The sequence below is a fragment of the Sus scrofa genome, chromosome X (assembly GCF_054392235.1).
Source record: "Sus scrofa isolate SSC_HxYL_T2T_F1_AM1 chromosome X, Sscrofa_HxYL_maternal_Yorkshire_Landrace_v2.0, whole genome shotgun sequence".
In the NCBI taxonomy this organism is placed as follows: Eukaryota; Metazoa; Chordata; class Mammalia; order Artiodactyla; family Suidae; genus Sus; species Sus scrofa.
The window spans coordinates 18,847,583-18,867,577 of record NC_139401.1 but is presented as its reverse complement, the minus strand read 5'-3'; the positions used below and the strand labels follow the sequence as shown (position 1 = coordinate 18,867,577).

General features: G+C 41.4%; 1 protein-coding gene across 12 annotated transcripts in view; it reads right to left on the bottom strand.

The window, feature by feature from the left end:
* The window catches only part of PPEF1 (protein phosphatase with EF-hand domain 1), a 139,317-nt gene that overhangs the window by 20,525 nt on the left and 98,797 nt on the right, over positions 1 to 19,995 (bottom strand). For 8 of the 12 annotated variants that reach the window (XM_021080644.2, XM_085008658.1, XM_085008659.1 and 5 more), the window contains 4 exons: positions 15,706 to 15,872; positions 12,970 to 13,006; positions 11,753 to 11,902; positions 7,027 to 7,173 (listed from right to left, as the gene is read on the bottom strand). In XM_021080644.2, coding sequence (XP_020936303.1) covers positions 7,027 to 7,173; positions 11,753 to 11,902; positions 12,970 to 13,006; positions 15,706 to 15,872 — 501 coding nt within the window. The remainder of the gene's footprint in view (positions 1 to 7,026; positions 7,174 to 11,752; positions 11,903 to 12,969; positions 13,007 to 15,705; positions 15,873 to 19,995) is intronic. The other 4 variants (XM_021080646.2, XM_085008662.1, XM_085008663.1 and 1 more) reach the window with 1 other exon arrangement.

The following is a 19,995-nucleotide window of genomic DNA, read 5'->3' as shown; positions in this document are numbered from 1 at the left end:
CTGCAACCTACACCAGAGCTCACGGCAATGCTGGATCCTTAACCTACTGAGTGAGGCCAGAGACTGAACCTGCGACCTCATGGATGCTAGTCAAATTTGTTTCTGCTGAGCCACGATGGAAACTCTGGGATGTAGTTTTAAATTCTACATGAGATGCAAGTCATTTATAGCCAAAATTACCCCTGGAAAAGCTTTTAAATTACTCTTAAAGCACAGTACACATGATTTTGAATGTACAATCCTATACACTCATATGGATGTGTGAATATTTTATATATGTGATAATGTATAACATATGATAAATTAAATAAAACTAAAATTTTATACTTTTTCCTCCTTTTTGCCATATGTATACAGTCGAACTCTACATAAAGGTACATATGATGGGACTCTATTGAACTCTAATAAGCACTGGCCATGGACTTAGCTCTTCAAGTGTCACCTGTGTTGCCTTGGACAAATCACTTAACCTATTTGGGCCTTAGCTGACTCCTCAATGAAACAAGGAAGATGTAGCTAACATTCAATTTTCTTTGACTCAAAGTCACAAGGGGTATCAGTTTTATATGCGTGAGCTTCATCAGAATCATCCATTCTATGAATTCTGCATTTCTTTTCTCTGTCCAGAATTCACTCACTTGACTCCGCTGACCCAGGCTGTGACCACAAGATAGATTTAACTCTGAGGCTCACAAATGAAAAATTCAATAAAGGGCCCTTTGTTTGGTGAAACAAATTTTGCAGCAGAGGCAATCTCTTTCCTCTCAACAACATCCTCTCCTCTGAAATGCAAGGGCCTTTGGGGTGATAAGTGCATGAAAGAATAATTATTTACAACATTCTTTCCTGAAATTTTTCAAACCAAAAGTTGGAAAGGTTTTACGGAATGACAGCTTTTATATGACCTGGTCAACAAAAATCTATTTGTGTTTCCGCCTTTAAACCTCCTAAATCCAAAATAAATCCTACAAGAAGTGTCCCATGCTTGTCTACAGTTTTAAGTAATCCAGTTTCCAAAAGTGTGCTTTTAGGGGAGAGAGAATGGCTCTGGATGATGTATCTAAATGCTTTTTTTCTAAGACACTAATACTATAGATTCACTATTCTTCTGTATTTTCCCTTAGTTATTTGTCCTCCTTGCAGCTTTTGAACATGTTGTCTTAAAAGCTGTGTTCAGCCCAAACCTTCCCGCCGGGTATCTAGATTTCTTTAGATGCCTACTCCTTGTTGATCCCTCACCTCATTGGATGAAGGGAGACTAGACTAGTTCACTTCCTTCTTGAGACCACCTGTCACTCTTAAGCCATCATTCCCTTTTTAAAAAGAGCATGCATAGACCTGGGCTCTAATACTGCTTTATCATTCAGTGACTAGCCAAGTGACTGCAGAAAAGCCATTTCAGTTTTGGGAGCCTTCTCAATAAAGCTGACTCCCCTATTTAAAATTGCAACTCTGGGAGTTCCCGTCGTGGCGCAGTGGTTAACGAATCCGACTAGGAACCATGAGGTTGCAGGTTCGATCCCTGCCCTTGCTCAGTGGGTTAACGATCCGGCGTTGCCGTGAGCTGTGGTGTAGGTCGCAGACGCGGCTCAGATCCTGCATTGCTGTGGCTCTGGCATAGGCTGGCAGCTACAGCTCCGATTTGACCCCTAGCCTGGGAACCTCCATATGCCGCGGGAGCGGCCCAAGAAATGGCAAAAAGACAAAAAAAAAAAAAAAGTCTATAAAAAAATAAATAAAAAATAAAATAAAATTGCAACTCTGTCCCCTACCTGCAGTTCTCAGTTTCCCCTAACCTTGTTCTAGCTTTAGTTTTTTCCATAGTACTTCTCACCTAACATGTTTGCTTATTATTACATGAATCCATATAGGCCCCACATCTTGGGGAACATAAGATAAAATTTAAAGTAGAGCACTCTGCCAAGAATCATGCACTTCCATGGAGCAAATAACCTATGATTTTTTATTGCAACATAGTTCATCAAAATTAAAAAATAAAGTAACTGCGAAATTAGTTTCTATCAGGAAATTTCAACTCTAGCTAACTAGAGTGTGCATGTCTACAATATACTGGGAACTGAGGAAAGAAAATTAAAGGCATAACTGAAATTACTAAAATATTGGGAATGAGATTCTGGTCAATTATACCCTGTGTCAGCTCCAGTCACGTACAACGAGTCTGTAAGATGCCTCACATATTGTTGGGGTGAGGGGAGGTTCTATTACAGAATAATGACTCTTGGTTTCCTCTCTCACACTTCTTAAGGCTCCATCTCTCTGTAATTCTTACTCATCTAGGCTTCCAGAGGCCGTGATTTTCTTCTTGTGCACCTATAATCTCTTGGGCATCACCCTTTTTATTCACCATAACCTTTGATCTTTGGAATATGGATGTTAAAATTTGGAGTTCCCGTCGTGGCGCAGTGGTTAACGAATCCGACTAGGAACCATGAGGTTGCGGGTTCGGTCCCTGCCCTTGCTCAGTGGGTTAACGATCCGGCGTTGCCGTGAGCTGTGGTGTAGGTTGCAGACGCGGCTCGGATCCCGCGTTGCTGTGGCTCTGGCGTAGGCCGGTGGCTACAGCTCTGATTCGACCCCTAGCCTGGGAACCTCCATATGCCGTGGGAGCGGCCCAAGAAATAGCTAAAAAGACAAAAAAAAAAAAAATTTAAGGAGGCATCCTTTCCTACTTGCTATAAGATGCCTCTTATACTTACTTCATTTTAAAAGACTTTGGATACACAAGCCAGTGATGAATTCTACTTATCTCTTACTATCTCTTTCTCTTCTCTCGCTTCCCTCCCAGCTCTCTTTGTCCACATTGATTATATTTTACAACAGAAATCACATTTCACTTTAACATTTTCAGCAACCAAGATATAAGGGTACAGAATCAAGAAACAGGGGCTTCTTGGGGGTAACCAATAAGAAGAGGGCTTGCTATTAGTATTACTAGTATGGCTACTAACAAGAGTAGACCAGCTAGAAGTTTAATTGATAGAATCAGGGAAAGGAATAGATGAGAAAAACCCCTCTGGCCAGAATAAGCCTTGAAGATGTTCAACACCCTCCCCCTGCAAAGGAGTCCAGCTTTTTTTTTTTTTTTTTTTTTTTTTTGTCTTTTGTCTTTTTGTTGTTGTTGTTGTTGCTACTTCTTGGGCCGCTCCCGCGGCATATGGAGGTTCCCAGGCTAGGGGTTGAATCGGAGCTGTAGCCACCGGCCTACGCCAGAGGCACAGCAACGGGGGATCCGAGCCGCGTCTGCAACCTACACCACAGCTCACGGCAACGCCTGATCGTTAACCCGCTGAGCAAGGGCAGGGACCGAACCCGCGACCTCATGGTTCCTAGTCAGATTCGTTAACCACTGCGCCACGACGGGAACTCCGGAGTCCAGCTTTAATGGGATCAGATTGTAGAGCTATTTGTGAGCCCCAGGGCATTAGGAAAAACAACAGCACAATCAGCTAGCAATTAGTGAAGGCTAATAGCTGGGTCTATACAAGAAGAGGCAGATGGGCCAAAGCTTAAAGGGGTAATCAGGGAAAGAGATAGCTGAAGAGAGCCTAGCTAAAGCTACAACCTTCCTTGGTAGTCAGGGAAACTGCGTTCACGACCAAGGCAGCACCCTGTCAGGAGTGACATCAGAGGCTATGCCCCGAAAAGGAACAGACTTCACCAAACCAGTCCAGACAAGTCACTGAACATAGAAATGAGCAAAAAAGCAAGCTCCAGAGGACCAGAGGAATAGAGTTACTACAATATATTACCTAAAATGTCTAGTTTTCAACAAAAAATCACAAGACATGCAAAGAAAAAAAATACTCAGGGAAAAATAAGCAGACAATAGAAACTGCCTTTGAGGGGATTAGAAGTCAAATTAGCAAACTACGATTTCAAACCAATTATTATAAACGTCTTCCAAAAAAGATATATATAAAACATTCCACTCGATAAGAGCAGAATACATTTTCCTCTCAGGAGCACATGGCACATTTTTCAAGATAGACCACATGCTAGTGCACGTAAAAGATTCAATAAGTTTTAAAAAGGATTTAAATCATGCTAAGTATGTTCTCCAACCATAACTGAAATGAAGTACAAATCAGTAAGAGAAATGTGGGAAATTCACAAAAATGCATATTAAACAACACATTCCTAAGTAACACATAGGTTAAAGAAAAAAATCACAAGGGAAATTAGAAAATACTCTGAAATGATTGAACACAAAAGCACAACAGACCAACACTTATGGGATGGAGCTAAAGCAGTACTTACAGGGAAATTCATAGCATCATTAGAAAAGGAGTTCAAATCAACAATACTACCTTTCCCCTTAGGAAACTAGAGAAAGAAGAGCAAAATAAATCTAAAAAAATCAGAAAGAGGGAAATAATAAAGATTAGAGCAGAAATAAGTGAAGGAGAGAAGCTTAAACAATGGAGAAAACAAGAGAAAAAAGTCAATAAAACCAAAAGTTGATTATTTGAAAGACCAACAAAATTGACAAACATTAGCAAGACTGACCAAGAAAAAAAAGAGACTCAAATTACTAAAATCAGAAATGAAAGAGGAGGAGATCTCTTTCACAAATGAAAGAGGAGGAGATCTCTTGGGTTAAGGATCCAACATTGTTACTGCTGTGGCTCAAGTTGCAGCTGTGGTGCAAGTTCAATTTCTGGCCTGGGAATTTCTGCATGCTGTGGACATGGCAAAAAAAAAAAAAAAAAAAAAGAAGAAGAAAAGAAAAAAGAAAAAAGAAATGAAAGAGGGAACATCGCTAACAACTTATAGAAATTAAACAATTTATTTTAATATATATTTCATATATATTTATTACAAACAACTTGAGGCCAACAAATGAGATAAATTAGATGAAAAGGACAAATTTCAAGGAAGATACCAACTATCAAGGCTACCAAGATACAAACCACTCAAGAAGAAATAGAAAATCTGAATAGAACTGTAGCAAGAAAACTGCATTATCAACTTTTAAACTGCCTACAAAGGAAAAAGCCCAGACTCTGATGGAGTCACTGATGAATTCTACCACACATCTGAAGAAGAATTCAATCCTTCACAAATTCCTCCAAAAAACAGAAGAGATAATACTTCCCAACTCATCCTATGCAGTCAATCTTACACAAATACCAAAGACATCACAAGAAAGAAAACTATAGACCAATATTCCTCATGAACATATATGTAAAAATCCACCAAGAAAAAAATAGAAAAATGAAGCCAGCAATATATAAAATGGGTTACACATCATAACCAGGTAGAATTTACCCCAGAAATGTAAAGTTGGTTTAACATCTGAAATTAATGTCATATACCACATGAGTAGAATAAAGGACAAACAATACATGATCACCTCAATAGATGCAGGAAAAGCATTTGATGATGTCCAACACACTTTCATGATAAAAAAAAAAAAAACTCAAGAAAGTAGGCACAGAAGAGAAATTCCTCAATCTGATGAAGTAGCTAATACACAAATGAACAGTTGAAAGACTTAACAGTGAAAGACTGGTTGCTTCCCCCCAATATTAAAAATAAGATGAGCATGTCTACTGTTACCATTTCTATTCAACACTGAAGTAGGGGTTCTAGATACAGCAACAAAGCAAGAAAAACAAATAAAATGCAGCCAGATTGGACAGGAAGAGGCAAAACTATTTCTATTCACAGATAATAAGCTCTTGCATCTACAAAGTCCCAAGGAATCCACTAAAAACTATTTGAATGAATAAACAAGTTTATCAAGGCTCACAATATGAGATCAGTGCACAAAAGTCAATATATACCAGCAATGAACAATCCAAAATGTAATTAAGGAAACAATTCTATTTATAAGAGCATAAAAAAATGTGGGAATAAATTAGGAATAATTTTAATAAAACAAGTATATGTGATTATAAAACAATGTTAAAATTAAAGATCTAAACAAATGGAAGGACATCCCAAGTACATGAAATTGGAGATTTAATACTGTTCAGACTGTAATAATAACTAAATTGATCTACAGATTCAAGGCAATCCCTACCAAAATGCCACATCTTTTTGGATACCAAGCTGATCCTAAAATTCATATAGAAGGTCAACGGACCCAGAGTAGTCTAAACAATCTAAATAATCTTGAGAAAGAAGAAAAAAGGTAGAGAACTCACACTTCCCAGTTTCAAAACTTTCTACAAAGCTACAGTAATCAAAACTGTGTAGTACTAATATAAGGATAGATATATAGCTCATGGAACAGAAATAAGTCTAGAACTAAACCTTCACATTTATGGGCAATTGATTTTTGATTAGGGTACCAAGAAAATTCTACAAGAATAAGTCCTTTTAACAAATAGTGCTGTGATAACTGGATATCCACATGCAATAAATTGAATCTGGACATCTACCTCGTGCCATATACAAAAATTAAGTCAAAATGGGGCAGATAACTAAATACAAAGGCTAAAACTATAAAACTCTTAGAGGAAAACATAGGAATACATCGTCATGATTTGGGGTTAGGCAATGGCTTCTTAGATACAACACCCAAAGCACAAAGCATTTCTTTTGCTATGGTTGAGTAAAAGAAGCCAGAGGTAAAAGATCGCATACTATATGGGGCCATTTCTATAACATGTACAAAAACAGATAAATCTACTAAGACCAAAAGGAAACTGGCGGTGGCCTAAGTCCGCAGGGATGGTGGTGGCGTGGGGGAGAGATTAGGGAGTGACTGCTAGTAGGTGTGTGGAGTACCTTTTCCAGGTGATGAAAATGCTCTAAAAATAGATTGTGGGGCCAGTTGTACAGAATCATGAATATACCAAAACCCACTGAAGTATATACTTTAAATGAGTGAATTATATGATATTTAAATATTTCCAATTAAGCTGTTAAAAATATAGTAATGAATTTAGAGAGAAGGATATGATCTGTCTAGAAAGGGAAGTCCCTTTCTATCCATATAAGGGACGCCATCTTTGCTGCATCTTCTTTGCCACTTCAGTGATCAGTTTGATTACTTACCTGTTCCCACTCGTGCTTTGTTAACTGTTCAGAAGCGGATCCATCTGCTCTGATTCCTTGAGCAGTAATGGTTGGACCTACTTTATTTTTCTTCTCGCTAACACGGTCTCCATCTAATGGAATTGGTGGCATCAGCACAGATTTCATCTACAAAACAAATTCTTAATTTAGCCAAACTCTCTGCCTAGTGCGCAGCATGGAGACATTTCAGCACTAGTTGCTATGTTGTCTATACGGCTGTGCCGCCCCCCAGTGTAAAACACATGGTCACCTTTTCCATCTCACCCACCTGCCTCATCTTACTGATCCACTGATCTCTATAAAGTGAGCCTGTTAAGTTCTGTTTGTATGTTTTTCAACTAGAGACACTGTCATACAGGGAAGCTTCCCATTAGCGTTTCTAAAGACCCGAGGGGCAGAGAAGTCAGTGTTAGCATGTTCTGCGGTGTCATAACAGGAAATCGAAGATGCTAAGGGGAGACTCGTCTCCCTTTATCTCTACAAGGGGCCAAGACAGAACCAAGAGACCTTGAGTTCAGAAACACCTTTTAAGAAGATGGTGGTTCTTCCTTTTGTTGTGTTTTCCAGGAGAAATGAAAGCACATCTGTATCCAAGAAAGTTTGCAAAGGGGACAAAGTTGAAAACATTAGAAGCCCTTCGACTTCAAGGTGCTAGGTTCTCAATCTGCCCTGCCAGCAATTGACTACATTCTCTAATACCGGTAAAAAAAAAAAAAAGGTGATGTATTTCTTTGGAAATAAAAGGTCTTTCTGAGAGTACATCAATTACTATGATCCTTTCTACATTCCCTTACATAACCTAGAATTTCATACTTGTTTCTTTGTGGCACCATACCTCTATAAAAAAACAACTTGAAACAATATTTCTATTACATTGGTGGCCTTAGTTCAGTGATGGACAATTCTCTGGGGTAGGACTTAAGTTTCTTCTATAAACTAGGGTGTATAAAATCTTACCTTTATCTTTCGAAAATAAAGTTGAAGCTTATTCTGAGGTCCGGTCTCACTGAGATGGTTGAAAGTTCAATCTCAGCTACTATTAGTTGAGTTCACAGCCTACCCTCCCTGTCTCACCCTAACAAATATGCCCAGGTCTTAGAGCAGAATATTCTGGAAGGACACTCTGGACTTGGGTGCACACAACTCACTTGTGTTAAGGTCATCAGGCAAAACCACATGGTCACTTCAGTACATGTGGGTCTGCTGTTTACTAGGCCACTTGGGATCAGGATCCTTTGCCAGCCCCGCTAAAGCACTACATCATCCTGGGGTCGTATTAGCCATCCTTTCCCACATCCCTTGCCATGGAGTTGAAAGAGTCCTAAACTAGAGTCTTAGTCTTAAAGAATCTTCCTTCCCTGTCCCTCTGCGATGACCACTCCCCCAACCTACCCACCTTGCAAAATACCTTTAATGAACATAGAATGGAGGTTGTCATCGAGTTCCTCCAACTCTACCCCACCCCTATTAACAATTATATCACAACAACCACAAAGCATGGCCACTCCTTGGAGAGTCCTAATGGATAGAAAAGTGGGGGTCATAAAACTGAACTTGGCAATATGTTTTTTGTATCTCATCTGGAGATACAAAAGAGTTCTAAAGGCTTGAACCTACCACTTTGATTACACTTCCATTACTTCATACAACAAGTGTGTGCTACCAGTTCACCTTCAGTCAAGGAGGGGTAGACAAAAAATACACGTCAAATTTCTACCTTTAAGACTAGCCTTATCAGTAGATGCAAAAATGGTCTCCAAAGGGGGTGAAATTTGAGGTATCCTAGGAAACCTGGCCCCAAAATTTCTCCCCTGGGTCTGTCGTGGTGACGGAAATTCAAACTTCAGTTTTAGGTATCAGGAAAAAGAGGAGAGAGCTAGAGAAGAGAGCGTTATGTTCAGAGCTTCCTCTACGCCATTTTCTTCATCTAGGTAATTATACTTCATCCTCCCAACAATTCAATGTGATAGGTATTTTCAGCTTCAACCTATCCGTATGGAAACTGAGGCTTAGAAAACTTTGGTACCGTGCCCGGTCCCCCAGCCAGGAAGTGGCAGAAGCAGGATGTAATAGATGTAATGCCAGCTACATCTGCGTGATGGTGTTTACTAGGTTAAGGCGGCCCTCAATTTAGTGTCTCCATAGACAGAGGGATGGGCAGGCCAGAGACATGCTCTTAATGTCTCAAAAAGCCCTAGAGAGGGCTGGCTTCTCAGGCTAACCTCAGGAAGGAAAAGTTCTCAATCTGACCAATTGGTCGTGGGTGCCATGGCTGGTAAGTGCTGTTGTCACAGGGTGAGTGGTGGTGAAGTAATTCCTGCCATGTGCTTGCCAAATGTGACTGCAAAAACATCATGTTCCCTTGCTCTTGGCTAGAATCATAGCTACTCATTATGTCAACAACGACTATCTCATGTTGATCAAAACATCTTCTTGGCTTGACTATTTGCTAATATCATAGGAAAGATGCCTTAAAGTGGGGGGGGGGCTTAAAATATTGCAACTGGGATATTTTTGAGAGTAAAAGGGGGTGCTCTTAACAACTACACCAGGATAACAGGTATAAATCAAGAAGTACAGTCATCACTGGGTGAGGCTGGGGAAGGGGGTATGTAAAATCACCACGAGAAACAAGAAAGCGCTTGTCAAAAAGTTTTTGTCCAGTTTTGTCATACGTCTTCCCTACTTTGGTCTTGAATCTCTTAGGAGATATTCAACGAACATTAATTAACACTCGATACTTCTTGGTGCTGGGGTTCTACCGGTGAACTAGAGAAGCAGGGGAGGATGGCAAACCAACAGCACTGCCATTCCTTCCTTCATTTTGGAAAGTGTTATGTGGGACAGGGACAAGGGGCTGGGGAGCACACGGAAGGGAACCTGATCTAGTCTGCAGGTCATGGATGGCTTTCCAGAGGAGGGGTATTTTTAAGCTGCAATTAAAAGGATGAGAAGGAGTCAGCAGCAACATCGCCATGCATATATGTATAATGGTATGAGGGCTCTAAAAACTCCATGTGAATAGGGGTCACATTTCTGTCTACACCAAATTAAATTCTGGCTCTAGACCCCACTTGGAGGCTGATTACCAGTCCCGAGCGGTAAGGGTTCAGGTTTCTCACTAGAACCACACACGATCATCTGGTTCCAGAGTTGCTACTGGTCCTTGTGCCCAAGTGGCACCCCGTGGACCCCTAGTCTGGGAGCACTGGCTGGGCTCGGGTATTGGAGGAAGACAAGTCCAGTCCCTCCGCAAGGCCCAGCCAGAGAAGCCTGTCGAGTCAGTCCGGGAGCTTTACAGGCCACACACAGCCGCTTCCCTCAGAGGTTCTATCCAGATGCCTGCTCTGCTTCTGTTATATTGATTATGATTACTTAGGTTTAAAATATTAAAATAGTCTCCCCCGAATTACCCTGAGCCATTTGGAATATATTATAAGGGAAATGAGATCAATTCATAAATAAATTGCTGTATGATTCCACTTCTATGAGGCACCTAGAGGAGTTCAATTCAAAGAGACAGAAAGTAGACTGGTAGTTGCCAAGGGCTGGGGAAGAAGGAAGGGGAATTAGGTGTTGAATGGGTAGAGTTCCAGTTGGGGAGGAGGCAAAGTTTTAGAAATGGATGGTAGTGACAGCAGCAATGGCTGCACAACAGTGTGGAAGTCCCTAATGCCACTAAAGCTCCCTAAACCGTTTTCAAATGCTTTAAAATGGTTAACGTGGTAACTTTTATGTTGCGTATAAATAATTAATATTCATTAATTAGAAATTTTAACTTTTAAAAACCAGGATTTCCCCCACCCCTCCCCACCCCCGTGCCTGTAGCATGTCTAAGTTCCTGGACCAGGGATTGAATCTGTGCCACAAAAGTGACAATGCTGGATCCTTAACCCACTGTGCCACAAGAGAACTCTGGGATTTTTCACTTTTAGAAACTGTATGATGTGCCAGCATGTCCTCATTTTCCCACTTGCACCATGAATTTTTAAGACTGTATCTTCCATACGTAGATGTTACCCACTTAGTTTCATTATCATCGAGAAATAAAATATTGCCTGCCATATCAGTAAGTGAAGGATGCCACAGTCATCAGCAGTGGCAGCCACTTTTGTCCCCGCTCCCACCCCCACCGCCCCCCAGCCTTGAGGGAACTCAGGAAGTAAACAAAGAATACCTGCCATCCAGCAGCCAGCAGACTTGGCAGCCACTCCCTAAGGTGAGCCCTCAGGAGGGGAAAACAGGGGATCCAGCCCCAGAGCTGAGGTGCACATCCAAGGAGTGATTTCATTGAGCCCAGAGCCTTGCATCTCCCCAGGCAAAGAAAAGTCCTAAATTCCTTAACAGGAGATACCTGGTTTTCTTTTATTAATAATAATCTATTGTTCCTACTACCTGCCCTTTGTTGCAAAACTCCTATATATCCTAGCTTCCCCCCTACCTCCTCTCAAGGTTACTTGAGATGCTGCCTCCCAGGCTTAAGACCTCAGTTTTGTCCACCTAGTAAAACATAACCCTCAACTTTTAGGTCGTGCATATTTTTTTAGTCGACATCATGCAATCACGGAATTTCTTAAAATCTGTACGAATCTTTTCAGGTCTACAACAACCACTAAAACAAATCAACATAAAATAATAAATGAAGGGTGGGACATATCCCTTTATACATCTCTGAGCCAAGATTCATGCAAACAGTGCTTCTTACTTTGTTTCTTTCTATACGGTGGAGTAAATTCAGGTCTGTGGACTCTGATATCCCTCCATGTATGACCAAGACTTCATTGTCAATGATTGTACCAATGGGGAGCCAAGTATAGACGTCTTCCAAGATTTGTAAGATTTTTTTTCCATGTAGCTGTAAGCAAGAGCTTGAGTAAGTTTGTTTTTCTCACAGGATCAAGTTTATTGACTTAGTCCCAACATATGGACGAAAAAACAAAAGTCTTCATGCCACCCAAAGGAGGTCAGGATGGAGTCTCTAACTAACTAGCGTGCATTCATCATGTCTTTTTGCTCTGTGTTTCTAATACCTGGACAATCTTGGTGCCTCACTGCCCCTGGAGAAGAGACCATCCCTCCCAAGGCGAGTTAATTCTGAGGGCTGGTAGGAGACTTGCCTTTCGTATGTAAATGAAGTTCCTTTCATCTGCAAGTCAACCTACGGAGAGCCCAACCTCCCAACTAGTCCTTTCTGGGGTTCTCAAACTCAGGGCCACTATTTCCCCGTTCCAATCACCTCAGGACCAGGTATCAGACAATCCTGGCCAACCCCTAAATCCCAGAGTCCGCTGAAACGATTCAGCCTGGCCAACCCTAAACCTGATTACACGGCCTGATTACACGTTTCTTCCCAAGCAAACCACAATAAAGGCTCTGGCTCCCGTTTCCCCTCCTCGCCTCTGCCTCGGAATGCCCTAGGGGTGCTTCCCCGCGTGGCCCCCTGATCTGATGTGCCCTGCATCCCGTTTCTAAGGAACTGTAAGTAAAAAGCTTTTCTTTTGTGACAGTCACTTCCATGTCTGCACGCTTTACTATGCCTGAGTAAAACAAATCCCGGGTACCTTTAAAACAATGGAATATGTTTATATCTATGCTGAAACTTACACAAAAGTCACAATGAAAATGCTTGGTTTAATCCAGGAAGAACAATAGGTCTACAGCTCAGCCAGGGCTTTCTTTTGCCCTTTTATTGTATTGGCATGAATTCGGACTAGTTCTCCCGTTACCCTTCTTGAGGGCTTTTTATATAGAGATATATAATGATTTTTATTTTTTCCATTATAGCTGGTTTACAGTGTTCTGTCAATTTTCTACCGTACAGCAAGGTGACCCAGTCACACATACATGTATACATTCTTTTTTTAAAAAAGCTTCCATGTATAAATAGCAAAAAGAATACCAAAAAAAGTAGATGAGTCTTACCTTATATTTATGCAAAATTTCTTTTGTGAAGCCATACCTGGGGGAAAAAAAAAAAAAAGGATTTCAACTATTTCATTACATGCTGATAATTGCTACTTACATGAGTCATGCAGAAAAGGGAGCCCTTGACATCCCACTGTCTCAAGTATCAAGAACTCAAAAAACAAGACTTTAGGTGGAACTATGACTTACTCAAGGAGCTTAGAGTCTAACTGGGCAAAAAGACAGACTCTCATGAAACAATTACAAGACAACTTAAGGAATATGTGGTAGGCACAGGCTGGGTAAGTGCTGACACGTGTGCTACGGCAGCTGAGGGAAGGCTTTTCATTTAGAGGGAAGTGCTCAGACCCCCTATATCTCGTAGTAAATGAATGATGAGGGAGGGAGGAGAAGACGGAACAGAGACAAAGAAAGGCATCGAAGACAGTAAGCTGGCTCTTGATCCTCTCTGATGGAGTTCATGTAACGGTACTGAGGGTTTTCATAGAAAGGGTCGCAAATTTTAATGCCTGAATAGAATAGCAGTCACAACGGGAGATTTAATGATGAAAACGTTTTTTCAACTACTTTTCTTGCCTTAGGATGATAACATAGACCTTGCACATCCGACACCGTGAAGTCCCAACACAGCACACTCACCTCTGGTTTCCAAGCAAATCACGTCTCGTCTCGCAGAGCTCCCGAAGTGTAACGCTAGGTTTTCCAAGGTGAACTCAGTCCTGCCTACTCAGCAGCACCTCGGGTCAGCCTCCCTCAGACGGAACCCATCATTCTCTCTCCTTCCAACTTTCTTCTCTTATCATGTTCCCAGTATAAGTGATATTCCTAATTCAAACTAAGAACCTGGAGGCCATCCTTGATCTGTCTTCTTCCAAGTCCCCCGTAGCACGTCAGCAAGTCTTAAACCACTGCCCAAAACTGCTCCAACCATCTACTTCCTTCCATCCCCGCCTCCACCGCCCTAGTCTAAATGAGAATCCCTCCCCTGTCTCTTAACTACGTTCTAACTGACCTCCCATATCCATTCTTGCGTCTTTCCAAATTATTCTTCCAGCTGCGGTTTAAAAACACACATTTTATAATATTCTTCGATGGTTTTCTCTCGTCCTCAGAAGAAAGTCGAAGTCTCTCTACACCATCAGTCATCCCTTACATCTCCAGCCCTATCAGGTACCATCTTGTCCTTGCATCTATGCTCCTGCCATCGTGAACGTCTTCCAAGTCTAAAAAGTCTTTTCTCAAACTCTGTGCAAGCTGTCTCCTCACCGTGGAGCACTGTTTCCCATTCCCCCTGCTACGGGCCTCTCTTGATCGCCCAATTCATCCTTCAGGGCTGACGCCACACTTCTGTGGGAGAACCATCCATTACCCAACTTTAGGAACTCATCACCCTTGGAAAACCGGCTCACCTCGTGTCTTCCCTGCTAGATGTAAACTTTAGGAGGGCAGGGGCCGTGTCGCTTTCATTAACTATCCTAGGCACTAGATAAATATAATCGACTGGCTAAATAAATGGAAAGATAAAGGACATGCCCGAATCAACGTACTGAGCTATAGTACATATAATGGGCCTCTAAAAACATCCTTGGGAGTTTCTTCTTCATGGTCTTAGCATCTACTTCCACATCTGAGGATTAGAAATGAAGCTGTGTACTCAGGCCAGGTGCCCAAACGGCCTTACAAAACTAATCAGTTGCCCCAAACCCCAAGACCAATGCATGAAACATGCCAGGCCTTCTACTTCCCTAGAGCGAACTAGATTCTCTTATTCATAAACAAGAAGTGAAAGAAAAAGACAAGGAGAAGGAGAGGAAGAGGAAGGGACAGGGGAAAAAGAGGAGGAGGAAGAGGAGGAAAGAAAAGAAAGGAGAACACTTGCCACTTACTGTGACTTTCAGCAAAAACTGGTAAATCATTTAACCAACCTTGATTCCTCAAACCTCCAGTGAGTCAGATAGTTGAAACGCTACGTTACAGCTGTTCTCAAATGTGTTTATGAATAACTATGCCAGAAGCAATCACCGTGTCATTAAAAATATACACATCAGTGAAAAACACAGTACTAGCTTCTGAGACAACGTCCGAAGCCAGCCAAAAGAGGAGCAAGAGAGCGATTCCCCCAAACCTAAACCTGTTCACAGAACCTCGCACACCTCCAAACCTGGCCTAACACGTCCACCCAGCACATGATTTGGCCTGCAGAGGGTGGGCATGGGAGGAAGAACGCAAGAGAAGGCAGAAGGCAGAACCGGAAGAAAAGGGAGGGAGGAGGAGTTCCCGTCGTGGCGCAGTGGTTAACGAATCCGACTAGGAACCACAAGGTTGCAGGTTCGAACCCTGGCCTCACTCTGTGGGTTAAGGATCCGGCGCTGCTGTGAGCTGTGCTGTAGGTCGCAGACGCAGCTTGGATCCCGAGTTGCTGTGGCTGTGGTGTAGGCCGGCAGCTGTAGCTCCAATTGGACGCCTAGCCTGGGAACCTCCATATGCTGCAGTGCGGCCCTAAAAAGCAAAAAGAAAAAAAAAGAAAGAAGAGGTAGGAAGAGGACTTTGGAGCAATTTAGAGTCACACACTAGAAGACTGGCGCAACTAAACAGGGGTAAGAAGTCAAGTCTTCCTGGAGATTTTCCTCTTCTCACTTCTCTACACTCTCCTCTCACTGTCCGTTAGGAACTAAGCCTGGCAGCATTTTCCAGAATGGGGAATGAAAGTGGGAATCTATAGGCCTAGGTTACCTCATATTCATCATAAAATCTTCATGGTTGCCTCTGTTCAAGTGCAGGTCATTGGGGTAGACCAGAAAACTCACAAACAGGATCATCAGGATCTCCATGGAATTTTTGCCCCGATCTACAAAATCGCCATTGAACACATACGGGTTGCTCACTGAGGGGAGGCCGTTCTGCGGAAGGAAGAGGGGAAAACACAAGCAGTGAACAGAAGGTGCTTTTAAAAGCGGGCTTTGTACTGAACGTCCCTGTGGCCAAGGAGGAAGGAGGCTGAGGCCGCTCTTCCACTGGGAAAAACCTGCTCGCTCACTCGAGCTAGTGAGCCAGCTTCACTCTTTCGGGGCAGGCATCTCCTGCAAGGGACCTTGGAAGTGAAGAATTAGCTTGGGACAGGAAGATTCTACTCACCACCACCTACTATGAGTTTTCTCTGGAAGAACCTGTTATCTGTCCTGTCAAAAATGGCTACTCTCATCTCTTCCTTGGGTAGAAGAGTGAAACTTCTACCCAAGGAGGAACACTGGACTAAGGGCAAGTTGTTCATTCCAAGGGATCCTATGTTTAGCTGCTCCGGGATGGGACTCCTTTAATTTGCAAAGAGGGAATGAGCAGCCTATCTCCACACACATAGAGACTTGCTCTCACATTCTTGATGCAAGAGTAGAAAGTGTTATACCTCCAACTAGGGAGAGGCTTAACCTAGTTTAAGCAAAAAATGAAAAATGAAAATAACCTAATACTTAAGGGGATCCGGTAACTAGAAAAAGGTGGACCAACCAGATCTATTAAAGTCCCATCCCCTAATGAGACAGGACTGCAGGAGGAGACAGGGAAAACTTTATTTAGAAAAAAAAATAAAAGCACCATGAAATAAAGCACAAAAAGTTAATAACTCCTGACATTGAAAATGTGCCATTCAGAAGTTCCTGTAGTGGCTCAGTGGAAACGAATCCGACTGGGAACCATGAGGTTGTGGGTTCGATCCCTGGCCTCGCTCAGTGGGTTAAGGATCCGGTGTTGCTGTGAGCTGTGGTGTAGGTTGCAGACGCAGCTCGAGTCTGGCGTTGCTGTGGCTGTGGTGTCGGCCGACAGCTACAGCTCCGATTAGACCTCTAGCCTGGGAACCTCCACGTGCCGCAAGTGTGGCCCTAAAAAGACAAAAAAAAAAAAAAAAGACAAAAAAGAAAGAAAGAAAGAAAATACGCCGTTAAAATTTAAAATATCAACAGACTGGAGCTAACTAAAAGAAGGAATAGTTGAAAAATACATTTCTGACCTAAAAGAACAAGCAAATGAAAAATCTCTCAGCGCAAAAGGCACAATGATGGAAATCATGAAGAATGAGTAAGAGACTAGAGCTCAGAGCCAAGAGACCTAATATGCCAATAACAAGCATTCCACGATCAGGATAAAGGAACAGATGGAGAAGAGGCAATCATTACACAAATAAGAGCGGGAATTTTCCATGGTTAAAAAGACTTTAGGCTTTCCCGCTGTGGCACAATGGGATTGACAGTGTCTCTGCAGGGACACAGGTTTGATACCCGGCCCAGCACAGTAGGTTAAGGACCTGGCACTGCTGCAGCTGTGGCATAGGTGGCAATTCCAATTCAGATTCAATCCCTGGCCTGGGAACTCCATATGCCATGGGGAGGCCAAAAAAGAAAAAGAGGCTCAGCCTGAAGTTTGAAAGAGCTCATGATGCCTATGCTCACGAACATGTATTGATTGCTTATGTACTAGACGCAGTTTTAGGTGCTAGAGACACAGAAGTAAACAGCATTCTCATTTAACAGATGAGGAAACTAAATTCAAGGAGCTTGCATTTAGAGAATATAGCACCCACATGTCCCAGAGAGGAAAATGCTCAAGGAAATACTCTAACCAAATAATAGTGGTAACGATTAAAAAAAAAAAAAAAAAAAAAAAGTCCTTACTCCAGGGAAAGACTAAGAGGAAAGGATACAGATGTGAACAATAAATCTTATAGCATGTAATTAAATATAAATCAATACCAATAATGTGGAAGTTGTACTTAAGTATAAGCAAGGATTCCAGAGGTAGAAAAGATATACTGTAAAGGAAACCTAGTAAAGGTCAAGAACCATTAGCTTATGCTATGGCATGAGCAATAGCTAAGGATTTGCAGGGGATGTGAAGGCAGAAAAGTAAAATTCTCTAAAAATTTTAAAATTATCTACAAACCTGAATGGGGGATGTACCTGTGAAGTGTGAAAAGAAATACATTTATCTTACTGGAGGAGAGAGTGGATAATGGTGGAAGAATAAAGTTATACCTATCTGAGAACTATACACACATAATTATTTATTAGAAATGTCAGAGATGGAAAAATAACAACTAGAGAATGGAAAAGGATGTAAAAATCCAAAAAAAACAATTTTGAAAAACTTCACCAAGATAGCAAAAAGAAAGGGGGAAGGATGAAACAAACTGAAATAAATAGCAAACAAAGTAGAATAGGACATTTTTCAAAAATATCTGTTGTTATACTAAATATGAGTGGGCTAAATTCTGCTATTAAAATACCATCAGACTACATTAAAACATAAAACTCAGGTATGTATAGTTTATGAGAAATATACATGAAAAAAATAAAGGGAGGTTGAAAACAAGGTAAACGCAACAAAGAAAAAGCAAAAATGCAAATATTAGTATTAGACAAAGTGGAATTTAATACTGAAAGTGCTAGGCAGAGAGTTCCTTGGTGGCCTAATGGTTAAGGGTTAGGCATTGTCACTGCTGTGGTGGAGGCTCGTGCCTTGGCCCTAGGGACTTCTGCATGCCATGGGCACAGCTTAAAGAAAAAAAGAGTACTAAACACAAATCAACATTACATCATAATAACAAGTACTTTATAAAGAAGATACAATTCATGAACTAGTATTCAATAAACAAAAGAACAAGTTTTTGTTTCATATATTTAGCTACTATAATTGCAAAAGGAAATGTTTTAAAAATACAAACACAGTAAATTATTTGGATCGAATTACTGATTGAAAATAAGGTCCACAAATTATTTGACACTTGCTTTAAAAGATAAAGGCCAGGAGTTCCCACTGTGGCTCAGCAGGTTAAGAATCTGTGAGGATGGGAGTTGGATCTCTGGCCTCACTCAGTGGGTTATGGGTCCAGTGTTCCTGCAAGCTGTGGCATAGGTCACAGATGTGGCTCGGATCTGGTGTTGCTGTGGCTGTGGCGTAGGCCTGCAGCTACAGCTCCAATTCGACCCCTAGCCTGGGAACATCCATATGCTGCAGGTGTGGCCATAAAAAGGAAAAAAAAAAAGGTGAAGCCGAATTTACCTCCCCTTGAATGTGGGCTCGTCTTAGTGATTTGTTTCTAAGGAATGAATGAGGGAAAAAAAAAAAAAAAGCTGATGCAATGGAGTACAACTTTGGAGATGAAGTCATTAAAAGACACTGTAGCTTCCTATCTGCTTTTTCTCTTGGATCATTCACTGTGGGGAAAGCTAGCTGCTATGTCATGAGAATACTCGGATACCCTGTGGAGAGGCCCATGTGGCTACTCTGCCAACAGCCAGCAAGGAACTGAAATGCCAACAGCCAGACATGTAAGTCGGCAATCTTAGAAATGGGTCTGCCAGTCTCAGACAACCTAACAGATGACAGCAGCTCTGAACAATAGCTTAACTGTCAGCTCATGAGAGACCTTAAGCCAGAATCACCCAGCTAAGCTGCACTCACATTTCTGATCCATAGAAGCTGTGAGATACTAAATGTTTGCAGTTTTAAACCATTACGTATTGGGGGAATTTGTTACACAGCTATATATAATAAACATATTTAGAAAGACACAGGTGGAAAAATTGAATATACAGTTTATCCTTGAACAATGAGGATTTGAACTGCAAGGGCCCACTTAAACACAGATGTTTTTCAATAGTAAGTACTACAGTGTTACATGATCTGTGGTTGGTTGAATCTGCAGACACAGAGGAACTGTGGATAAGGAGGGCCGACTCTAGGTTATAAGTGGATTAACTCTGACATTGTTCAAGGGTCAACTGAGTAACTAATGAACTTAAGACATAGATAGATATATGACGAACTCTGCAACCTATCAATACAGAATTTAATTAATTTTTCATTTCTCCATGAAGGCTTCATGAGAATCAATCATATACTTGATTTCAAAAAAATCCTTAAGAAATTAAAAATAAGAAACATTTCATAGGACCCATTCTCATATCATAATCCAATAAAATTTGAGGTAAATAAAAATACGATTCAAAAAAGTTTAGCTTCTTTGAATTA